General features: G+C 28.8%; 1 protein-coding gene across 6 annotated transcripts in view; it reads right to left on the bottom strand.

Moving 5' to 3' along the window:
- Positions 1-26,001, bottom strand: part of LOC128393311 (ETS-like protein pointed) — a 50,788-nt gene that overhangs the window by 20,237 nt on the left and 4,550 nt on the right. Inside the window, exon 1 of one of the 6 annotated variants that reach the window (XM_053353460.1) lies at positions 11,464-12,117. The exons of 3 other annotated variants lie outside the window; for them this stretch is intronic. In XM_053353460.1, coding sequence (XP_053209435.1) covers positions 11,464-11,932 — 469 coding nt within the window. In that variant the 5' untranslated portion in view covers positions 11,933-12,117. Of the gene's footprint in view, positions 1-7,015; positions 7,725-11,463; positions 12,118-26,001 lie in introns of those variants that run through there. 2 more of the 6 variants (XM_053353459.1, XM_053353464.1) reach the window with 2 other exon arrangements.

Raw genomic sequence — 26,001 nt, 5'->3', positions numbered from 1 at the left:
TCCCTCTCTTTTTATCGTTTAATTGTTTTTGGTTTGTTGATTGTTGTTCATTGATACAGTTAATTGTTGTTCTTGTGTCACAATCTTGTGGCAATAGGAACTTGTTATAATTTCATTGAACCATCAGAACGATATTGAATCAACAACTAGAAATTGGAAATTGATGATTAATTTTAATCCAATTAAATAACAATTTATCTCTTTGTTAATCGTCAATTGTGTTATCTCAATTAAGATTGTTACAATTAATGAATTTATATAGATAATAATTATCATTGATTGTCGATTATGAAGAAAAACAGTTTCGTCTCTTAAAAAGGATTCAGAACTTTTTTTTCTCTCTTCTTCCTTATCTTCATCATCTTCCTGATATTTTCTCATCTATTGTTCAGTATTTGATTCGATACAAAGTTAAACTGTCTTATTATCAGGGGGTGTTGGTCATTTGTCTAATTATGGACAAAATTTTAGCCAAACAACTGATCCCTATTGTCCAATATATTGAGAGCAATTATCAACTATTAAGTTTAATTAAGATGATAATCGGTTGATCATCAATAGATGGAGAGAGAGATAGAGAGAGTAAAAAAAGGAGCTGAAACTGTTAACAATTGAATGGAATGATAATGATCAAGATGGAGAAATAATCTAAATTGACCTGAGGCCAATTATTGGGATAAAAAATTCAATTCATAAAGATAATCATTGATAAGAATATTTTTTCATTATTGTTTGACTCCTTTTCCTGTTCAAATTTTGTATCATTACAATTACGAGAAGCAATTAATTGTGATCAGATAATCATCTTCATCAAGGTGATATACATTTAACATTTTCATGGGTTAAAGTTGAGAAAATCATGTCACCTCAATGAGAAAAGAAGAATGGAAAACTTTTTTCAGAACTTTCTATTATTTCTCCAACTTCATCTTCTTCCTTGTTCTCTTCCTTGTCTCACTTTTTTCTCATAGATTTTCATCAACATTTTGATATAAAACTTTTCCTTTTCTCTCTCTCTCTCTCTCATCATCATCATCTTTTCTTCATCTAAGAACTTCCTGTGTAGTTGGAAATGTAAACTATGTAAATGTAACTTTCTCTTTGTTATGAAATAACAGTTAGGACTATGGTGAGAACCATCACTGAGAGAGCGAGAGAGGCAAAGAGAGTAGACATTTAATTATGATGACGATGATGATAAAATGACCATTGAAATAACGAGGTTATTAGACCAAAGTTGATGATGTCCAGTCTTTCAGTTTCTTAAGCCTTCTAATTATATTCAATTTACCTTCCACTTCCTTAAAAAAATCATCACACTTTCAGGTTCCTATGTAATTAAAACTTCATCTCTTGTTAATTGTTACCATCAAATTGACCACAATTAACCAAAATACTATCAAGTAACTTAAATATAACACTGATCAAAGTATTAATCATAACAATCAATCAATCTTTCCTAATTCCTTTTCTAATCAATCCTGAATAAGATGTCAAATATATTTCACTATTATTAATAATAATCAACTAATCATCGAGTGCTTATTATAACAATTAAACAGAATCAAATAATAATTAAGGTAAAGCAAGAGAAAAATATTGTTATTAGTAATTAAAAAAGTGTTTCCTGTTTTAATAAATTGTCATGATTAACGTTCAAAGAAAAGTTTACAATTAAACAGAAAGAGAGTGTAAACTAATCACTATCAATACAATTAAGATAATCAATCAATTACAAGCAAAAGTATGAAAAACAAAACTGGTTGATTAGTTTTGTTGTCTATGGGAAAATGTGATTACATTTATCATATGTTAATATATTAGACAAATATTTTAACTAATTAATATATTGTGACCATAACGATGTTGATTAGTTATTGATCATCAGGATGAAAGAGCAATAGATTAGGATGAAGATGAGGAAGATAAATATTACCTGGAAACTGTTTATTGATTCATAACTTTTTTTTTCCTTCCAATTTCATTCATGACAAATTTTACCTTAAGCTTTAATACAAACATTGAGAGAGAGTAAAATTTTACTCTATGATGATATATTTTTATCTTCCTCATAATAATTACCTTGGTAAATTTACTTTCTCTCTCTCTCTCTCTTCTTCTTCTTTCTTTTATCATCATATTTTCATTCATCTTCCATTCATTCATGAAATAAACTTTACGCTATTTTATCATCTTCTTTATCTTCTCTCTCGTCTACTACCAATAGTAAACATCATTCATTCACATCTTTTCAAAATACTGTAGATCCTTCATCTTTTTTTTCATCCTCATCATTATCATCTTCATCTCTTTTTTTCTGCTACTGTAGTTGGTGTCTTTTTTTATTGATCTTCTTTTACTTTCTCTCTCTCATCATCATTGCCATTAACTTGATATAATCATCATTGGATTCTGATGATTACTTATTGTAAATGAATTCACTTTGTAGTGATAATTGTGATTCATATTAAATCATAGTTACACTATTACTACTAGTATTTTTTTGACGTTAATTTAAGGTAACAAATTGTTGTTACCTGAATAATCAGTTAATTTTTGGCCAATAAATCAAATAATTATGATTAAGATCAAGATAATAAGATGATGCAATTTATGGTACAATAAATGTTCATCATAACAATTGAAATTAAGGTAAATTGTGCTAATAAAACAATAATAATAACACCAAAATTGTTATCATTGTATTGAGTTAATTGTTGTTGTGTTAATAATAATCAATTCATTGATTGGAAATTGTTTTTTAGGAGGAAAACTTGATTAGAATTGTTTTCTTTTTCTTTTTAAGTTTTTTTTATGGTTGATGAAGGAGCAGAATTATTATGGCGAGATTTTACTCTCTCGCTCTCTCTCTCTCACACAATTTCTCAATGAGATTTGACCCCAAGGGCGTTTCCCTGTATTTCTATCATCTTTCATATCATCATTATTTTGTATTTCGTTTCATTCATGATAAATGAATGAATCGTCTGAGCGAAACAACAACAAACGATGAAAAAAAGGTTAGCTTCACTTCGCTACGCAGTTTTTACGAAGCTTGATTATTATCATAGGTGAGAGAGAGAGAGAGAGAGAGAGAGAGAGAGAGAGAGAGATGAATTAAAAAAGTTCATGTTGAGTGTGAATTGATGAGTTAATGAATGGTGATGATGATGGTAGAAGATGATGATTATGACTATGTTAGTTTTCATTAGCTTCCATTTGCATCAACTTTTTCCCTCTATGGTATTATTATCATTAGTTTTTCTATTCATTGAGAAAAAATTGTTTCTCTGTTGGAGATGTTGATGATAATGACGATGAAAACTTTGGGTAAAGTTTTTTGGTGATATTTGCATCAATTGTAAAGTCAACTCATAGGGAACCAACAAAAACTGACCTACTTTTTTTTCACAAACTTTTACACCAAACAAAAAAACTCATCATTTCAAACTGACCATTGATATGGTTTTTAGTCACAAATCAGATTATAATGAATAATAAAAACAAATTGAAATCAAAAGTAATCAATAACTAATTTATTGAGATACTGATGATGGATTATCATCATTTCTTTGATGAAGTGATGAAAAAATAAGGTGAAATGAGGATAACAGATGATTCGAAAAAAAAACATCTCACTAATATTCAATTGATTATCTTCATCATATTTATCATCCTAAATTGGAGTAATTTGGTTAAAAACAGTTTCTCCAGTGATTTGATCAAATCAAGATGAAACTTCCAGCAGAGATGTTGATCTAATTTCAATCATAGTTTCGAGTGCAATGATGATACGAAAGATGATTAGACTAACACGTTTATTGATAATTTACAGTATTGATGAGGATGCTAATTGTACTAATCAATGTCATGATGAATCGCAGACTTTTTCAAGGACCGAACCTTAAAATTTTTGGCAAAATATTGATTCCTTTTCAATCTGCATCTTGACAATCATCATCATCATCATCTCTCTCTCTCTCTCTCTCTCTCTCGTGTGGTACCCATTAGATGGTTTTTACTCTTTCTTTGTCTTCATTATCATCTTTTATCTTCGATATCTTTCCTGACCTCATCCCTCACGCTCTTCTTTGTCAATGTGACCTCAAATGTCCAGGTCACATAGATTTACTAGAGATTTTAACCCGAAAGTCTAAGCTGAAAATTGTGTTGGAAATATTTTTCATCCTTCATCATCTTAATCATCACAATAATCTTAATCTTTTATCATCTTTGACATCTCAATAACATTTTTTTCTTGTTATTGTCTCTTGATGATGAAGATGAAACAAAAATCCTCATCACTTGTTACCATAAGTTTAACTTATTTGTCAAAATAAATCGGGTTAATGACTTTATATTGATGATAAATTATCAATATCATCATCATCGTCATCTTATCCTCTTATTATCATCATTTTCTTTTTGATTATCATCACAATGGTGACAGTATCTGTAATAATAATCGTAGATGATGACGACGATAGATGAAGATGGATGAAAGAGTAATTGTTAACCAATCAAAAGTTAGAAGAAGAAAAATATTTTCTCTCTTATTATTTGACAACAGATTAAGTTCAATTTGATTCAATTAACTAATTAAAGGACTAAACCATTAATTCAAATCAAATTCATTTGATATACACACATATGAACATGTAGAGTGAGAATAACAATTATTATGAGAGAGAGAGAGAGAGAGAGAGAGAGTCAATTTAACTCGAGTTAATTGTAACTATACTCAAGCGCAATCAACTAATCAAAAACCTCACACCCAATGATTATCACAAAAGTAATAGTAGTACAATAATCATCATCATAATCATTTTAATGAGATAACTTGATATAACCACACATTAGACTGATCATTATTATCATCTCATCATCATCTCCATCGTCATCATAATACAATCATTTTATTGGATAACTAATCTCAAGGATAACCTTGATTCAATCTCACAATGGTAATTAAGTTCAATTCAATGATGATACTAACTAGATTTACTTGGATTTATGTTGTTATAATGGTGATGAAGATGAAGATGATGTTCATATGATCAATTGTGTTGAATTTGATTCAACTTTTTATAATATCAACTTATCCTTTGGTTAACATTGAAATCTAAGGTAAAGTTATTATATATCTTTAGACTTACGGGTGATATTGAATAGAAGGAGGTTAAAGGTAAAAAGCTCACACAGTGAGTGAGAGAGAGAGAGAGAGAGCAAGGTGAGTGAATGAAATGAATGAATGAATGAATGAGAATCACATCATAGTGTTACTATGACAAATACTACTTTTACTATATACCATAGATAAGAAAACCTGTCTTTGTCAATCGAGGTCAGGTTGGTATTGAAAGAAAAGGTCACTTATCCCTTAAAGGTTCCCAGAGAGTAAAGGTGAAGATGAGGATGATCAGAGTGAGAGGCTGGTGGTACACGAGAAGGAGAAAAGGAGAGAGAGAGAGAGAGAGAGTGTGTGTGTATAAGTATGAGAGCGTCAAGTGACCTGGCCTCGATTATTACTATTATTGTTACTACTATTATTACATGTTACCCCTACAAAGTTTTGTCTCCATGAGAAAAAAATATCTCCATGTATTTTTTGTACACTACGAGGTCGAAACGGTTTACAACGGTTTTAACGAGCTGACAAGTTGACCTGTCAAAATCGAACACCAACTCACTCGAAATTAAACAATAATAGCCAAATACAAAAAAGACTTCGAACTCTCTCTCTCTATCTCTTACTTTTTTCGTTCTAAAGAATCGGATAATCTAATGTACTCGAGCAATCGTCTAAACATTAACGGAAAGAACGAAGAAACGGAAAGAAAAACAATCGAAAGAAAATTCGATAAAAGAACGAGGTTATGTTCCTAAGAACTTTGAATAATTCAAGGGAAAATCGATCGCGAGAAAAATGATCAGAATTCCATGAGAATAAACAAGTTCGATCAGAACTTTTTTCACCATAACTTTTGAACTATTTTGTTTTCTTCAATCATGAAAACCTCATAATCTTCATCATTATTATTGAACTTTTCCTTATAGGATAATATTTAATCTCATTTTTTTTTATAGTCTCATGATGAAAACATGATGATAATGATAATCAAAATGATAATAATTCATGATTAGACGCCATCTATTGGTTATCATCATTTTATCATCATTCTCATGTTTATAATCAGCAAGACAGATTGAAACAAATTACTCAGATTTAGACACATGAAAGTTTTTTTATTACTCTCAACAATTGACACTAATCATAATCAATGTAATCAAATGATTCTTAACAATCAGTGAGTAATTCACTAATCATCAACATCAAGAGGATGCTGATCATCATCAACATAATCATCATCCCATTGGTGTTACCTTGGTTATTATTATTAATATAATAATAGAGTGATGATTATAATAACAATCAAATCGAAATCAATGATTAAATGATTTAGACGTAAAAGGGATTAACAATTTATGATTACGAGGGAAACAAAATATTAGTACAACAACAATTAAAGACAATGATAAACACTTATTATCATACAATTAACGTATGAAAACGTTAATTGTTGGCCATTGAGTAAACACAGTTAAATTATGAGTGTAAAAAAAACAAAGCAAGTTAATTGTGTTTCCACCTAATCAAGTTAAATTGTTGTTGGTTATTAGTTAAATTACATATGATAATAATGGGATAAGGTGAGAGAGCTTAATAAATCAATGAGATGAAATAAATTGTATAATTAAACCTGACGCTTTTATCATCATAATGATACAAAATTAAATCAACAATTAAGGTTTGATTGTAATCAAATATATTATTTACTATACATGAATCATGATTGTTAGGATAACAGAATTGTAAATTGTTGAGTAGTTAACCTAATTATTGTTATTGTAATTTATCAAATTAATACATTAACTTGATTAACTTGATTGACTTATTATTTTTTTTTGTTGTAACAATTAACTTATTGATTGTTTTTGATTAACTTTAATTCACCTGATTTAAGTACATGACGAGTTGATATACCATTTGAATTGGTCCTTTTAATTGTCTCCGGTTTTTTAGCTCTCATATTAATGATGATGATGATTAATTAATTCCAATTGATTACGAAAACTTAATTGTTCCGATAATTTGATTGTTTTTATAACAAGAAATTATTTATCACTAAATAAGAATCAATAAATTACTAAGTTTATCCAATTTGTATTTAGGTTCATTGTTGATTTTACAGAGAGGAGACAGTTAATTGAACACTTTTCACTAATTGGTAAAAAAAATGATTGATCAGAATAGATCACAATTAACTAACTATGATTTAATTCATTGATAGATTCACAGTTTTATGATAAATATGACAAAGATTAAATCAACAATCAAATTGTTGTTGTGGTTTTCACTTTTGGTTTTTCAATTGATTGTTGGGATAATTGAAATGATTTTTTTTAAGCTTGATGATTTAATCACTAATCAGTTGAGGTTAAAGGGTAAATATGATGTTAATCTTTGCATTAATCCCGATAAACAAAACAGAAAACAAAAAAAAACTATTGGATTTAAATAAAACGTTGACTTAATCAAACGCTACGGAAAACACTTGATAATAACAGAGAGTTTGAAACGATGGAGATGATGAAGATGAAGGAGGGAGAGGGAGAGGGAGATGAAGATATGGTTGAAAGAGTAACCAAACGAGGGAGAAATTTAGAGGGGAAAAGAGAGACAAGAGAGGAAGAGGGAAAGAAGATGAGAGAGAGAGAGAGAGAGAGAGAAAACACTGTAATACCAATGGTAGTAAACGACCAACGGAAGAGAGTAAAAAAGATGATAAGAAAGAGGCGAGAGACAGAGGGTGGGGTGGGTAAAGAGATTGGGATAGATGGCGTGTAAAACTTTATGGAAGAACATGAAGATAAGGGGGAGAGGAATTTTCGAATCCTAATCGTGAATGAAAATCATCATTCTATTGGTTCATTTTTCCATGAATCAACAGACGAAGTAGTAAAATCCATAAGCAAAGTTCAGATGATAGTGTTGATGGTCAAGGTGATACTCGAATTATCATCATTGTCTTTTAGGAAGTGTTTTTTTTTGTCTTCATCAGAGATGTGATATTTTCTGCATCGCTGAGAGTTCATTTTTTTAGCATCATCAGCTGATTAAGGATGATTATGTTTCTATTTCTTTTCCACTTAAAATTTGAAGATTTTGGTGAAGAAAAATGAGCTTGAGAAAAAAAGTTTGATATAAATAAAGATCTTCGTCGAAATCTCTCTCTCTTCTTATGGTTCATCTTTCGATCTCTTTATTTCTGAGACTGTAGCGTGGGATCACCACTACAGTCTCTCTATTTCATCTTCCAAGAAAGAGAGAGAAAGAGAGTGAGTGAGTGAGAGAGAGAGAGAGATGCTGACGAGAATGGAAAAAGAGAACGAGAAAGTAAGATGATGGGAAATGAAAGAGCGAGAGAAAAGTGAAAGATGATGAAGAGAAAGAGAAAGAGTGAGCTTAGTATGAGAAACGTATGGTTGCCATATGGAAGGGGTTCACTTACTACTATTCTCCCTCTCTCTTCATCTTCTTTGCTCACTCATATTTACACATTCTACTCACTCAATTTTTACGTTCATTCATGACTTTTTTTCTGCTCCTTTACTTTGGCCTTGCAACTCCAAGGAAAAGGGGGTCAATGGGAGGGGGTTAAGATGGTGAAAAGTAAAAGAAAAATGGAAGATAAGAAAGAGAAGATGAAATAAGAGGGAGAGAGAAACAGGTCCATAGGAAAATCAAGTGAATGAAAGACAAATGAGAGAGAGAGACTTTCTTTTTTTCTCTGGTTAGTTACACAAGGAGGTTGAGATGAAGAAACGATGATTATGTTTGTTGCTGTTTGTGTTAGAGAATCAATGTCTTGGGTGAGCAAAGTAGAAGGCACATCGAGTGAGACTGACCAAAAGGCCATGTGATACCAATTCTCCTCCCATATAGAACGTAAAGAAAAACATCTCCCCCTTTCTCTTAATACATTTATACTACGAATGAGATTCTCACCAGAGGAAAAAATAATCTATGGGAAAAATGTTCTCAATGAATCAAACAACACTGAGTGAGAGAGAGAGAGAGAGAGAGAGATTAAGAAGCTAATATCGTGAGTCATTAATAAGATCTTACTATTTGTGATTAAATGTCTGAAAATACAATCAACTATTGAGAGAAATCAATTTCCATTGAAATGAATCAATGATAAACCAGCAATTAAAGGTAACTCACTGATATTAATTGTAAACATTTGCCTGTCAGTTTATCAAATTGATCAACTTCCGTTTAAATTGAAAATCAAACGGATCCAAACCTTTGATTTTAATCAAACCTAATCAACTAAAATCATATCACAATTAACCAAAGTTATCAGAATCAGTTCCTAGGGTTTTTTTGACATTTAAAATGAAAACTGCAACTTTTTTGTTGATTGTTGAGTGTTCAATTATGATAAAAACAAACTGTAACTTGACATTGTCAATGTTGACAAAAAATTCAAGATAAAATTGTAACAGTTACTTGTTGATTGCAATTAGTTTATCAATCATATCAACAAAAAAAGCGACAGCAATCAACATGAATGCAGCAATCAGTAAATGATAATATTTCAAAACAAAAGGTTTACATCATCATCATCATCATAAGCTCACCTTTCATCATCATCATCAGATTGAGAGAGAGAGAGGTGCATTTCCGTCTTAATTTTGAAGATGAGGAGGCTTTTTGTTTATGTTGAATAGTAATTAAAGTTTTGATAATTAACAGAAATCCATTGGACTACCTAAAGTTAATTAGCTGCTTAATTGGTAAAATATTTAATCACTTATACAATAATAGTAGCTACAGTTTCCGGTTTAACCTTTTTGCTTTATTAACAATAAACTTATGTCAACTTGTTGATTGTGTTAATCAACCTTAAATTTTGGTGAATCTTAATTATGTTAATCATTTCTAAATAAGTTTCTAATTAATTTTTTTTACTACTAATGAGTATTCACAATGAGAAAACAGAATCAAACAAACGTAGACACTAAATGACAAAGAAAATAAAAATTAATCAAACAATTTGCATGAATTACCCATGAAACAATTAAACAACAATAACAGTGACAGAGAGAGAGAGAGAGAGAGAGAGAGAGAGAGAGAGAACATTACTATCATTGATTAAAATTCAGTTTAATTGTTATTAGTTGTTGATCAGTTGCACATCGAAATGATCAAATCTGATTATTGATTGTTGTTGAAATTGAAATTCATTGTTTGGGTTGAAAGTTTTTTCTTTAAGTGATCGATAAATTGTCAGAGGAATATAATTTCACGCTGATTAACAATAACAATTAATGGTTAATTTAAATTACACCTTAATTGTACTTCTTTACAAATGTTTGTTTTTGTGAAAAACAACAACGAACTCATTATTTGTACTTAACCTACAAATAAACATAGACAGGTAAAGGTAACAATCAATACAAATCTATGTACAAGTAATATCATGTACCTGTTGATATATCATCAAGATAATATACCCAGAGGGCTTTTTTACATGAGAGAGTGAGAAAGTTTCAATCGTTAATCATTTTTCACCTTTGGTGATGGTTTTTGAGGGTGAATTTAAAGACTATGGTGTAAAGGGTGTGGTGCTAATGATTATCATTCATAATATTATCAGATGAAACTTATTGATATTTGAAAGTTGTTTTGGTTACATTGAAATTGGTGAGCTTTTTTTTCTTGCTTTGTTATTATTTCTCATCATTATCTTTGTTTTTAACCATGTAAATAATGATAAGTTACCGGAACGAGAGAGCAGAGTGAGAGAGTGGCTAAGGTTGTTTACTTGACAATGATGGTTATTACTTGTGCTGTGGTCAAGTTGCGGGGCGATGCTTTCAACAAATGAGGTCAGTTTCTAGATTTGGTTATCTCAGCGTGACTTTCAGAGAGAGAGAGAGAGAGACTTTTTCTCTGGCCTTTGTTTTCGAGTCTTTTTATGACAGAGAGAATAAGATAAGAGAGAGAGATGATGATGATGATGATGAGAGAGAGAGAGAAGATTGTAATTTGTAAATAGAAATTGTTATATGAGAAATTTACTGATTGAAAATGATGAAGATAAAGATGAATGGAAAACAAAAGCTAAGAAAACTTTTCATATTCTTTTGGTATTTACAGATAAAACTATTGGTCAGCTACAATTAACAAGAATAAAAGTGGACAATAGTGGACAGAACATCATCTTGATTATGGTTTTAAAATGCGATTTTCGAATTACTTGACCAATGGTCAAGTAAATTGGCCATTTATAGTTTGACCCTTTCTCAGAGGGAGGTTAACATTAGTTGTTTGTTTATCTTTTCTTTTTTTTCTTCTTTTTCTAAATTTAATTGATTAATTGTCACACTTACTATTCAATGGATTTGAAAGGATTGAAGCCAAGTGATTTGATGAAGAAGATGAAGATGATCTCTGGACATTGATTGAACCGGAAGTCGGTGTAAGAAGAGCATAGGTCATTGTATATGGTGAAGGGTCAGGAGATGTTGACCTTAACCTTTCATTTAAATGAGAGACTTGGGGTTGATTAATTACGTTAACCTCGATAATTGAATCATGTTGATAAGGTAAAATTGTTTCCATAAATGAATTATTATTATCATTGTTATTTAATGATTGATTGTTACTATTTAATAATTGTTGATGATTATTAATCAATTGTTGTTGCTGTTGATTATTGTGATGATGATGATTCTGTTGATTGTGATGATAATGGGCTTCATTTAATGTTGAAGATTCATTAATACCAACATGGTGATTATTAAATTCATTTGTTGATGAAACAATTAAACACATCCTCTGATTATTCCGAATGGTCATTCAATCAATTAGTTAATCAAGTAACAACAAAAACAATAATAATAAGTCACAGATTTAATTACAATCAAAATTTCAATCAATTTTGATTGAGATTGATTTTCGTTATTCAATTCAAATGATCACACAAAAAGTAAATGGATAAACAGTTAATTGATTTAATGATAAACTCAACAATTTACAAAAAAAAGACACCAAATAAATTAATTAAATTGAGTATAAGTTAACTGTTGATGTGAATAGTTAAATTGTAACTAAATTAAATTAAACAGTAAAAAACTAAACAATCAACAGGTTGATGTTGATTAAGTTTTGGAAACACAAAAAAAAACAATAAGTTATGACAACAACAAGGATCAAGATTAAAGTGAGTAAAATTTTGTTTAGGGAGCAAAGTGAGTTGATTACATTATTTACTAATTGTAATTGTAAAGTAAATTAAGAAACAATTAAAAAACTAATATATTATCAATGATTATTGAAAAAAAAACGTTGTTGTTAATTCAACTTTTGATTCTGGTTGTTTAACACACAACATAAACACTTACTCACTCTCTCACTCCCTCAGCTCACTCATTGATTTATCATCATTATCATCATTACGAAAAGAAAGAGAAAAAGAAAGAAAAAAAAGAAAGAAAGAGAGGGGAAGAGAATGAGAAAGAGAAAGAGAGACTTTGACTGAGCTGAAGGGGGAAAATTTCAGTTACTAATGAAACGAAATTGAAACTTTTATCTAACGAACTTGTTGCTTCGTTGCAACGAACCTTATCTAACGTTTAGAACTTTTTGTTTTCTCTTGAAAAACTTTTCTTTTTCTCTCTCTCTCTCAAAATCTTTACACTTCTATCATCCTTTAAATGGACAATTAACAATCAACAGTCTAGTTAATCAACAGTGATGGTGATGAAAAAGACTTGCATCAATTGGATAAATAATTATTATGATAATCAAGACAATCAACTGATGATAATGATCATTTATCATTTCCGATTCAAATTGAAATCCTCTTATAATTGTTGTTGATTATTGATTGTAATCTATTTTATGGACTGATTAAAAGTGATGTATCATATTATAAATTGTTGTGACAGATATTAACTGTAGATTGATTTAGTTAATGACAACAATTAAGATGAAAGGTAATCTCTTGGGTTGAGAAGTGACAAAGTAAAGCATAAATTAAATTGTTACAATTAACTGATTAATTAATGTTCAAGATCAAGGGTAAGTTTGAGGCTTTTTTTTTTGACTTTCCAAAAATGAAAACAAATCATGATAGACAATTAACTGATCTAAATCAATTGAGACCAGTTAAATTGTTAACCATCAACAAATTCATACATATCAGTTATAGACAATATTGTAACGTTAATTGTGAATTATAACAATTTATTTATCATGTATTAACCTGTTAATCTCAACCGTGTTGAAAATTAAGTGTATTTAGTTAAGCTAATGTTTAACAATTAACTAACTACTCAACTGATATTAACTATTAACATGTACAATTGATATACTTATAATATCAATTTGTTTGGGTTTTCCGTTTACCTTGAATATTGTATATTTGTTGAAAAACAATGTTAATTGTATCACAACAATTAACAGGTAACATTTTGTTTGTAAACAGAAAAATTAAATTTCAACTTAAATTGTTAATTTTAAACTGAAAAATTAACAAAGATTAATTACTTTTCAATGATAATTGTGATATTATCAAGATCGAGACAATTGATTTTATTGAATCGACACAATAATTAATATTTACAACAATTATAGATTTAATTAAAGGTGTAAAAGAAAACAATTTACCCTCTTAATTGTTGACAACAATTAATGATTTTAGGATTTTACAATCAAAGTGGAAAATAATTGTCATTTTGAATTATGGACTTTCGATCTATTAAAATGTTCTCAGGTCAAAGTTTCGAAGTTTTTTCTTGGTGACAAAATTTCTCAGAATAGTGACTTAAAGTTCTGACCAGTCGATATTGAGAGATCGACAAATTTTGATGATAAATCTCAATTCTAATGAAAAAAGGGACGAAAGTATTGAAAGAAACACTTTTCAACTTGATAATCTTTAGAAACGAAAAACGATCGGTAAATTGGCCTTCAAGATATTGTCGATTAACAGTCGGTAGATTGTATCAAATTGTTTGTTGACAGTTGACACAATCAAATGGTAATTAAAGATTAAAGTTAATCCAACTGATAATTAAATGAGATTATTAATTAATCATTATTTTTGTAAATGATAATGATAATGAATGTAATGTTTATCAAAGCGTAACGTTGATATTAAAAGATACATAAAGGAGTATGATGACTGATGGTGATGATTAAGATGATGATAAAAAATCAAGAGTCTCTGTTTTGGATGCTAATCTTATGATGATGATGATGATGATGATGATGATCTGTTAAGATGAATGGATGACGACAAAAGTCATCCCCTCATCATCATCTTCTGTGGGAATATCCCTTAAGGTATTGAAAATACTAAAAGTTGTTAATAGTAAAAAGTTTTAAATGTCTTCAGGGTATATTTTCATTCATTGAAAGATTGAAATTTAAAATGATGTTGATGCAAAGTTTTTCTTGTCTCATTCACTCCAATTAATTGACCATTTCCGGTCATCATCATCTTCAATCTCTCTCTCTCTCTCTCTCTCTCTCTCTCTTTCTCGGTCTTCATTCATCCATTTTACTTTTTCATTCATCAGATGCTAAGGGAGGAGGAGAAATTTTGAATTAAATCTATCGTGATTAACGTTGATAAAGATGAAGATGAACAGGTTATTTCAAGATTCACTCAAGATGCTACATCATCAACTGAATATCAGTATGATGTCGAGTTGGAGACAAAGAAAATATTGCTATTTGACCTGAGGGCAATCGTCCACTTGATTCATTATCACTCTTCAATCTTGAGTAATAATATCATTTATGTTATCATGTAAATCAGAACAAAAAAGAAGCAGTAAAAAAGTTCAACTTTTGTTTATTTCATAATTAAATATCGTCACTACTTTAATCAGAATCAGAATCATCATGATAACAATTAATAGATTAGTATATTATGTAACAAAAATAAAATGGACAATCAAATGTACGATGGACAATTAAGATTCAAGAAAAACCTTGAACTGACCTGAGAGATTTGAGATTGAGTTTCGGTTGGATTGTCATTGTGTCCGGTAATTTTTACTTAATTGTTACTGGTTAATGTTAATCATTTTACCAAACTAAATCACAATTAGTCAAATATTATAGAGGATTAAAGGTTATGGGATAATCTTAAGATTAACCTTGGCCCTTCAACGAACCACAAAAATAATAGTTGATTAATTTTCATTGTTTTCTTTAATTTTTTTTTCTTCCACAACAATTAAATGCTCTGTAAATCTAATAACTCATATACGATATTATATTAATTGTTGTTGGAGGTGGTGACAATTAGTTTATTAATTATATAAATATATGTTCATATTATAATTGGTTTCCGGTTAATGGTCAACAATCAAGTGACAAACAATCAACAATTAAAGGTCATAATGATATTTGGTCATAAGTGAATTAATTTAAATAAAAATCAACTAAATTGTAGCAAATCAGTAAACCATTTGATTATATTGTTGGTTGTTAATTTTCATTTAATTATCATGTTTGTCAAATTGTTACTCTGATTGTTTGAGATAACCATTAATGGTTAATCAAAGTTGTCAGATCGCGAAAAGCTAAATCAGCTAATTAATAACTAAATTAACCTTGGAATCTTAACTAAATTATATTATGTTAATTGTAATTGTCTAATGTAATCAAAACTGGTAATCAAAAGTTTATAAATATTAACCTTGAAAAGTTTAGTAATAATAACAAAGTAAATCAGTTAATTGTGATTAACTTTAATTTTTAAACTGTAGACCTTATCTCTTGGTTAATTGTTACATAATCAAGGACTAACAATATATTATCATTTGCTGATCATTGAAACAATTTGTTTACGATTAACTTGATGAAAGACATAATTGATTATCTAGAGGAAAAAAGGTAACAATTAACTAATCAATCATATTAATTTCAATTGCTACTGAAATTTCAATAAGGTTCATCATCTTAATCAACAGGTCAGTATTTGGGCGTTGATTAATTTCCCATGGTAAATAAATGATCAAATTAAAGTTAATCACGATGATATTTGGTAACTGAATTAATCACAATCATCACCAACCACTGGATCAATTAATTAATACACTAAAAAAAATGATTAATCTAAATGGTAAGAGAGACAAAGAGTAATTTAAATGATATCGTTTTAAAATCAAATCAATCATCATCATCATCATTGTATTAAGATGATGATACTTATTATCCTTTTGATTAATTAAATTGCAATCATCAAGAGGTTTGAATATGTATAACTTTTGTTTTCTGATTGCCCACTAATCATCATCATCATCAAGTTAATCATGATAACTACAAATGACACAATCATCCCAATGGGAAACTAATCCACCTTAACCTCATAATCTCAGTGGGAGTTTAATCACAATATAAAAATAAATTGTTTCATTAACTCAATGAGAGTTGGTGAGTGAAAAAAAAACTCATGGGAAAACATTGAAACCAATCAACAAGATTCAAATATATTAACCAATCAATGTGTTAATCAATAATCAACAAGGAACAGCAACAAAATCAACTATCAACACAATTACCAAACCAGAAAACCAGAATCAACCCAATAACTGAACTTGGAAACAATTTAATTCACTGATTTATTAATTATGATGCAACTGATTTAAAGGTAATTACTTTTGACTTTTACAGAAATAAAGTAAAACCATCAAATAATACATATGATATCTTCATCTCCATCCTCATCATCATCATCATCAAATGAAATAATAATTGTAATAATTGTTGGAGAAAAGGAACAAAAAAATCAACTTATCAACAATCAGCGAAATTAATTCTGATAACAATTCAAAAGTCAACTGAATGAAAATGAATATCTCACAACAGGGAATCCCCATTGAAATCAATGGAAGAAAAGAAAACAAAAAAAAACTTTTTTTCCTCTAGTTAGTTAGTTAATTTGAAGAAAACAATATAATCAGTGTATATATAGAATCGTAATCATAATCATATAATTATAATTGTAATCATGAAAAAAAAAATGAGCAACAGGTAAGTTTTTGATATGAATATGAACCAAGCCCAGAATTAATTTAATTCAAATCAATTTGACATGAGCTTTAACAATCAAGGGAATCAAGAATATTATTATTAACGTTTTCATATCTTCATTTGGTCAATTAATATGCAATCATTTAGGGGGTGGAATGACTCACTCAGTGGGTTGTCCATCCATAGATCCACTGGTCAGTTTATCTTTTAAGTGTTTACCTGTTCAAGTCCATTGATTCATATGTATGATTATCTTTCTTGTATTATTATTATTTACTTGATACAAACAAATTAGTAAATCAATATAATGTTTATATTCATTGGATTGATTATGATTGTGATTAATACTGATCATCAATCAATTGATTGGTACATATGAGTATCGTTTTGATTTGATTGTTAATTTGCTTTCTCTCTCTCTCTCTAATCTCTCAATGTGATTATAATTTAAATTGAAATCATTTTCGAGGCAATTTAATAAGTTTTCACTTTTGAAATCTTCTCATTTTTGATTAGTTTTGAATAATTATGATTACAACTAAATCAAAATGATTGAGATTTTTTATTTAGATTTACAATTAACATAAACACTGATGGTAAAACAATTTAACTTATTCAACTATTCAGCTAATTGTTGTTAACTGTATCAATACATTTCCGTGAATCTTTTTTTTTGATTTAGTTGTTCAAATTTAACTTGATAATTTTTATTGTTAATTGTTGTTGTTGTTGTTGTTGTTGTTATATTATTATTGTTAATTGTTTCAATTGTGGTAAGCTGATAAATGGTAACAATTAATTGATTTTATTTGATAAAAATAAACTCAGGGAAGAAGGATAAATCTCAATTGAAATGATTAACTAATTGTCCAAAATAAATTTCTCTTCAATGTTAATCATTAAGGTTTGAAGGTTGACAATTAACTGTCATTGAATGTTAACCAAGTCTACAAATCAAGATATTGATTAAAGTGCACAATCAAAATGAAACGTTAATCATTAACAGCAATTAAATGTTTCAAACATTCAACACAATTAACTGATAATCAAATTGGTGATATAATAATGATAATAACTGGGAAAAAAATGATTACAATTTATAATTAACCATTGAGGTGTTGATAATAAACTAATTGTTAATATTATTTACTGGATTAGATTTAGGATTAACTGGATTAATCTATTGATTAACATTTCCGGAGGGAAAAAAATTTACCGCCATTTAAATTGATTTGAAAAAAAGAGACAATCATTTTAATTTAAATTTCCAATATAATTAACTAATTGTTTGAGGGACAAACTCAAAACAATTAGGAGACTACACATTAATACAATACAATTAATTGTGATCACGAAAAAACAAATCAAGAGATTAACTAAATTAACAGCATTTAAATTAGGTGAATGTCACTTTTAATTGTTTGACTAATTATTTACTTATATTGTTAATCTGTTATTGTTATTTACTGATTGTAACAATTTAAAACATTAATCTAATGCCAACCATAATCAACTTGTATAACCATGACTTTGATCATTGATTGACAGTTTCAATTTTGAGGGTTGATTAGTTAATTGTTTTGTTTTGTTTAATTAACTTTCAAATGTAAATGATTATAATAATTAAAAACCAGAGGAGTGTTTGTTAATTGTTACCAATTGATTTGAAACAATTTAAATTTCCGATTTAGTTTCCGTTAGTAAAGTGCTTCTGTTTTTAGATAGATAACAATTTAACTAAAGTTAAATTGTTCAATGTTAATTGTTAGATATCAACCTGATCCTTTGGAGATATATTATTCAAATAATAATAATAAATTGTTATCAATTGATTGTGTTTTAATTGTGATAAACCAAGAATCAAAAAACAAAACAACTTTGATAATCATTGGTGATAATCAATTAATATTAAAAGTAACTCTTAATATTAATCAAGTTTCTGGTGTTGTTGATTGTGACAATACAGTTAATTGATTGTTGTCATTGATACCCAATGATTATACATTGAATTTTTCGGACTATTTGTTAATTGTTGTTGATTGTCATATAACTTTATTATTGTTTACTGTTATTTGATTGGGAAAAGTGCAAAAAAAAACATAAAGGTTTCAATTGATACATTTGATTTCAAGGTTTCTCACCAATCAAGATATTATTCAGTTCATGTCCTTGGGTGGATTATAATTCAGATTATATTGGATATGGATTCTTGGAGTTAAAGTTAAATCTACTCTAATCACTATAACAATTAAGACAAATAGACCTGATAATAGTAGTAGTAGTCAAGATAATCAAGATAAACGTTATTTCCGGTATAACAATCAACAATCAACTTGAACCATCAACATTGAAGGTTAATCTTAATTCAGTTTAATATGTTTACATTCATGTAATAATAATATAGTTAGTTGATTAATCTGATTAATTGTTTTCATGATTTTTTTTTCTATTATCTCCAATTTCAATTTCAACTGATTTAGTTAAAAGTAAGGGGGGAAAAGTTAATTCAAAGTTTGTTGATTATTGGTAAATCTAATATACACCAGGAAGTATATCAGTTTATTCAATTTACATAATATTTCAATTCTGATATTTGATAAATTCTGAGCTCATATAGCTCAGAATTCATTCAGGGACAAGCCCATGGTTCGGATGAATCTCTTTTTTAATGAGAAATTTTTTTTTTCGTTGAGTTGATTGTTCATTTCAATGGGAATGAACTTGATCATCAGAATTCAAGATGATAATTGTTCCTGGATTTATCTTCATGCTCATCATTGTAATTATCAACATCAGCATGATCAATATCATCATGAAATTTTCATTAATTTCATTTTCATATTGATGAAACCATTGAAAGTGAACATATTTGATTGTAACAATTTAAGTGATTGTAGTTATCATTATTTTTTTCAGCTCATTCCAAGATGAATGTTTCATTTTTTTAACATTTACTGAATTTTGTTGATTGTTGATGAAATAATTTCAAATTGTTGATGATTCAATTCACGTAATACAAATAATTTTAACTCTTAATTGTCTTAATTTTGCTCTGATCTTCAATTTGAATCATCTTAATTTAGTTACAACAATTAGCTTTACATGGAGATTATAATTGCAACAGTTGATTAAGGGAATCGGTTTAATTAATACAAATCAATTAGTAAATTAAAGGTAAAAAAATATTGAGTTAGTAATTATGAAATTGATTAACGTAATTAAATTGAGTGATTAACTATAAACATGGCAATTAATCAATTCTAAGCATATTAAATCAGTTATTACGAATCACGATTAATAAATTTAAATTGAATATCTAAATCATTACCAAAGATCTATGAGATTTATTGAACAATTAATTGTTAAAACTGTTTACAATTGAACAATCAAAATACAATTAACTTGACTTTCAACAATTAACAGCAATTTCAATGCCATCTCTTGACTGTTTAGGAAACTGTTTAAATAGTTTTATCAACAATCAATTTAATGCTGACAATTAAATGTAACTACTGATTTGTAATTATCTACAATTGGTATATAAATTCAACTATTAATACTTAATTGTAATCGGAAGCATTAACAATCAATATTGATGATTAATCTAAATCAGAGGCAACAACTATTAATAATTGTTAGAAAAAGTTTCAAAACTAAATCAATTGATTGAATTGAGTTTAAAATAATCAATGAAAGTGAATTTTTTTACTCACACCTACACAATTGCTGCTTGAATGAATCAGTAAATAATATTGCACAGAAATTTATTGATTACTCTTACAATAAGGAATCAAATTGTTACCGATAATTAAAAGAGACTCTAACATTGAGTGAGAAAAAAAATTCTCATTATGAATTATTTAAACGTTACATTAATAGTAAGTGTAATATTGTAAATTAATTGAAAGGCGAGATTACATTTGTTTTGTTTTTGTTTATTGTTTATCTTTGAAACCAGAAAAGGCTGAACAAGTTTGATTTTCACAGGTCAAAGTTAACAGGTCAACCAGAAAATAAATAAGACTTAAAGTCCATGGTCAAGGAAGATGAGAAAGAGAGGGAGAGAAATGAAAAGGTTATCATTAAGTTAACAGAGATGATGATAATGAAAACGAGAAAAAGTAACATTGGTAACTAAAGTAAATAATATCATCGACTATCACCAGAGAGAGAGAGAGAGAGAGAGAGAGAGAGAGAGAGAGAGAGAGAGAGATCATTATCATCATCGTGAGAAGATGTATCTTCAATTTCACCATCGTTATCTTCCTTATCATCGTTTTACTGTTGTAATATTGATAACAGGAGATCGCGATTCGTTTTGAACATTTTGTTTCTTGTGGTCAGTTTTTTTCTTTCTGCTTAGAATTTATCCTAAAACAAAGTTCTCCTCCTCCATTTCCCTTTTTCATCTTCATCATCTCTCTTTCTCTCTCAGCTTTTTCTGTGACTAAGTTTTTTTATTAGAATTCGTTCTCACCATCGTTTTTGAAACTACCCGTTGATTTTGCTTAGTTTACTTGGTTCTATGTTTACAAAATCTAAGGTCACTGTTAAGGGTCACTCTCTCTCTCTCTCTTTCTATTTTTCCATCTACAAGTTGAGGTCAAATGGTCAGTCTAAACTTTGCACTTCTTTGACTTTGTTTACAAGACTTTTGCCCATTTCTTGAAAAGCTCCCAAGAAATTTTCTCTCTCTCTCTCTCTTCATTTAAATCTTTGAACTTTCCCTTTCAACCTTTAATATGATATCGTCTTTATGATGATTTCTTAATATAATTCACTATGGTAACAATATTATCTTTTCGTTGGGAAGATTTAATTTTCAAAGCAAGTTGCCCTTTCCTTTTGGTCAGTTATTATTATTGAAGGTCAAAGGCCTAAAGACAAGTGGTCAATAGGAGTACAGTTGCTTTAAAAGAACCTGCAGGCAGCTCACTCGCTCCTTCTCTCTGTCCACCACCGGTCTAAGTCTCCCTCATCCCAGAGAGAAAAGTATTGGTCAAGAAAGGGTCAACGTTCGACGGGTAACAATAATATTCTTTTCACAGCAAAATAAAAGTAAAGAGTTGAGGTCACAAATAGAGAGAGAGAAAAGTTGATAAACGGTAAAGATGACCAACAAAAGAAAAGTGGGTTATAAGTTATATTTATTTCCCATAGAAAACGAATTTAAAGATGAATATGAGAGAAAATTTAAAAGATGATCATGATGAGAGAGAGAGAGGATAAGACAGAGGTCAGAGAACAGATTAGACAATATTAAAGAGGAAAAAGAGGTTGAGTTAAAAGGACTCGATTTTTTTTCTCTTCTTTTAAACAGAAGGAGAGATAAAGAGTGAGAGAGAGAGAGAGAGAGAGAGAAGAAAAAAAGTTTATCAGGTAAAAATAATAAACAACGAAGGACAGTCCAAGTTATATATTATTTTTCAGGTAAGAAAATGGCCTGAGGACATTATCATCAACATCATCATCTCTCATTCAGTGCAGAGCATCTTGAAGGCCTGTGTGATCAACCAACCGAAACAATCACAACCAGGGGAGATAAAAAAAATAACGATGATGAAAATGGTGAGCAAGATTATCATGAAGTAGAAAGGTGTATGATGATGATGAGGATGATGATTATAACCTCATTTTCATCATTATACAAAAGCAGCAGTCACATTAAAATAACAGGTTAATACTTATTAAAGTAATTTCTCAATCAGATATTATTAATATCATTATTACTTTTACTTGAAACCATTATCATTATCAATAAGTGACCCTATTAGCTTTTTATCATTCAAAGTAATTAGCAAATTAAAACTAATTAAAAAATCGTTTAACCGGAAGTAAGGCCTCCCCTTCATACTCCCTCTCTCTGTCTCTCTCTCTCTCTCTCACCTTCATCTTACCTGAAGATACAAAATGACAGTAAATGTTAACAGGTAAGTTTTTGTCTCTCTCATATCGTATCTCTGATTTACTTACAATAAGTTATCACTTCACAAGGTGTGATAGGTTAAGTTAAACATCATCATTTTCTGATTATTGATTTTTAATGATAAGGAAATTGAAGGACATTAATCAAGGACATTATTAGCATGATTAGGATTAGAATGATCGAAAAGTGAAAACGAAAAACTCATTTACGGGATTGGCCAGTCAGGGTCACTTTTTTCCCACCAAATTATCAAATTCTGCTTTATGATTAATATAAATTAATATTTTTCTCTTTTTTTTTTCTTCACTCCAATCGTAAAAGTGAATTAACTTGAATACAAAATAATTTACAGTCTTCTTAATAACAATAATAATGATGATGATGAAGATGAAGATGATAATAGTAGTAATTGACAGAATTACTCTCTCAAACTTGTAAACTGGTCAAGAAGATAGCAAAGTGAACCATCAGTTTACCCTAAGGGCTAAATTGATACAAATAAATAAACTACTACTGATATTGTATGAAAATATTATGCACAGGTAACATTATTATTAACCTCTCAATGAGAGGAGGAGGTGGAGGGAGGGAGGTGCAAGTGATACGTTTTTTTTTCATCATTTACTAGAGATGAAGTGATGATGATGATGATGATAATGATGATGAAGATGAAGATTCAGGTCTTAAGATTGTTGCTTCTCAAATCAAATGAGTCTAAATAAATAGAGTCAAAATTATCGAAGAAAAAAAAAGTGTATCTACTTCATCTTTTACTTTTCTCTCTCATCATCATCATCATCATCTTCTCCGCATCTTCTAGTGAGTATTAATATATAAGATGGTCACGGGTGAGCTGCGTTCTGGAATTGGTGACCACTCAACCAAATCATCTCTCAGCATATGATTAAAGAGGCAAAGGAGAAGGGAGAGTAAAGTGAAGATGAAGATGAAGATGATGATGATGATGAAGATGACGAGGAAAAGTCCTTGTAATCAAATCATATTACCTGGTGAAAATGAAGATAAAGATGATAAATAAGAACAAAACAGAATCACTGACCTCCATGGGAACCTAATTTCTTAGGAATAAAATTCAACTCAATGAATGAATTGATGATGATGATGAAGAAAAGAAAAGAAAAGTCAAGTAAGATAAATTATCTAATGTTACGATACTTAATTAACATGACTAATTAACTAACAAATAATTAAGGTAAATTCAAATGTAATAATTACTTATCAATGACATTTCATTTACTAGAAAAGTTTTCCCTACTATCAAATTAATATTGACCATTGATGTTGTATTGATTAAATTGTTTATATTTTCGTCAACTATTATGGATAACAATTAATTGTTACTTAATTCATGTTAAAGATGCGGTTAATTAACAGTAAACGCCCTAGAGAGTTAACATCGCTTCGTTACAACGATTAGAACTTTTTTTATTTTCAAAACAAACGCTTCGTTATCAAAGGTCACACCTTAAAAAACTAACATTGAAATAGATGAAGATTGTAATCATTATCAATATTGTAATGGTTATGATTAAACATTAGTTTAACCTTCAAAGTTTCACACTATTAACTAAATTGTAACAATTAAGTGTTAAAATGTTAACACATTTAAGTGCTGATAATTATGGACATGAGAATTGATAACATTATATTTTCAGGGTAAAGGTAAATCATATGATTGGGATTGAAGAAAGTTAGTTAATTGTTTGATGATGATGAGAAAACAAAATTAGATGTACAATTGTATTGATTTCAGTTAATTGTTGTTGTTTTTGTTTCATTTACGTTATGATTGTTGTTATGATTAAATGGCAACGGAAATGAATGGAAAATAAAACAAAGTTTTTATCAATTTAAATTTAAATTGTGTTACTCATTTGATTGTGACTAAATCAATCATTTTTCCGGTTTAATTAACACAACAATTTAATCAGAAATATTGATAAACACTCATTTACTTGTGTATTATTATGTGTGTGTAACCACAAATGATATTAAATATTATTACATGGAGGACATTCAATGTAATTTATCAATTTTTATATCGAACAAAAAAAAAGTTTTAAAACTTTTTTTTCTCATAAAAGTTGAGATATTTATATCATAAAATATATCAGGTGAGAGAGTGGGAGGGTTACAGGTATGAAAAATACACACAATGGTGTGTAAACACTTGATTGACCTTTCGTACAACTATAAACTAACCATAATCATAAATCATTACCTAAAGGTAAGGAAAAAGTTACTAAGAAGTAACAAGAAAAAAATTGACCCACTAAGTGAGGATAAAATGACCCTTAGAGTGATGGTCAACTCCCCTTGTCTCTCACTAAAATAAGGTGAAGAGAGAGAGAGAGAGAGAGAGAGAGAGAGAGAGAAACACCTTACGCAGGTAAGATTTGGAGAAAACTCGTAAACATTGTAGGGTAACAATAAGGTGAGAAGATGAAGATAAAGATGAAGATAAGGATGAAGACAAGTCGATGAAAAATATTATTACAAAGAAGATTTTTCTATGGATAATATTAATTCACCTGAAAGGTAAGTTAATATTCTTATGGATTTTCTCATGGATTAAATTTACGATTTTGAAACTTTCGAAAGAGAGAAAAAGTTTCGGAGATAATAGTTTTAGTTTCGAACTCATTTCTAATCATTGTTTTAATTGTTACTTTCATTCCTTAATTGTTGACTATTAACATGACAGTTTGTCAATAATTATATTTGATTAACATTCTTTCCAGCCATTTTATTGTTTCTTTTTTAATCTCTATTAGTTAATTGTGAATTTGATTTACTATTTTAGTTACAATTTAATATGATTTATGGTTACGATTAACTTTTTTTTTTACTTGTGACTTTTATTGTGATCAAGTGATTATCTAATTGTGTTATTTAGTGTATGAAACAATGTTAATCAAGTTAATTGTAA

The sequence above is a fragment of the Panonychus citri genome, unplaced genomic scaffold, assembly GCF_014898815.1.
Source record: "Panonychus citri isolate SS breed McGregor unplaced genomic scaffold, ASM1489881v1 Contig00138, whole genome shotgun sequence".
Taxonomy (NCBI): domain Eukaryota; kingdom Metazoa; phylum Arthropoda; class Arachnida; order Trombidiformes; family Tetranychidae; genus Panonychus; species Panonychus citri.
The sequence above is the reverse complement of the archived record's forward strand: the minus strand, read 5'-3'. Positions and strand labels throughout refer to the sequence as shown.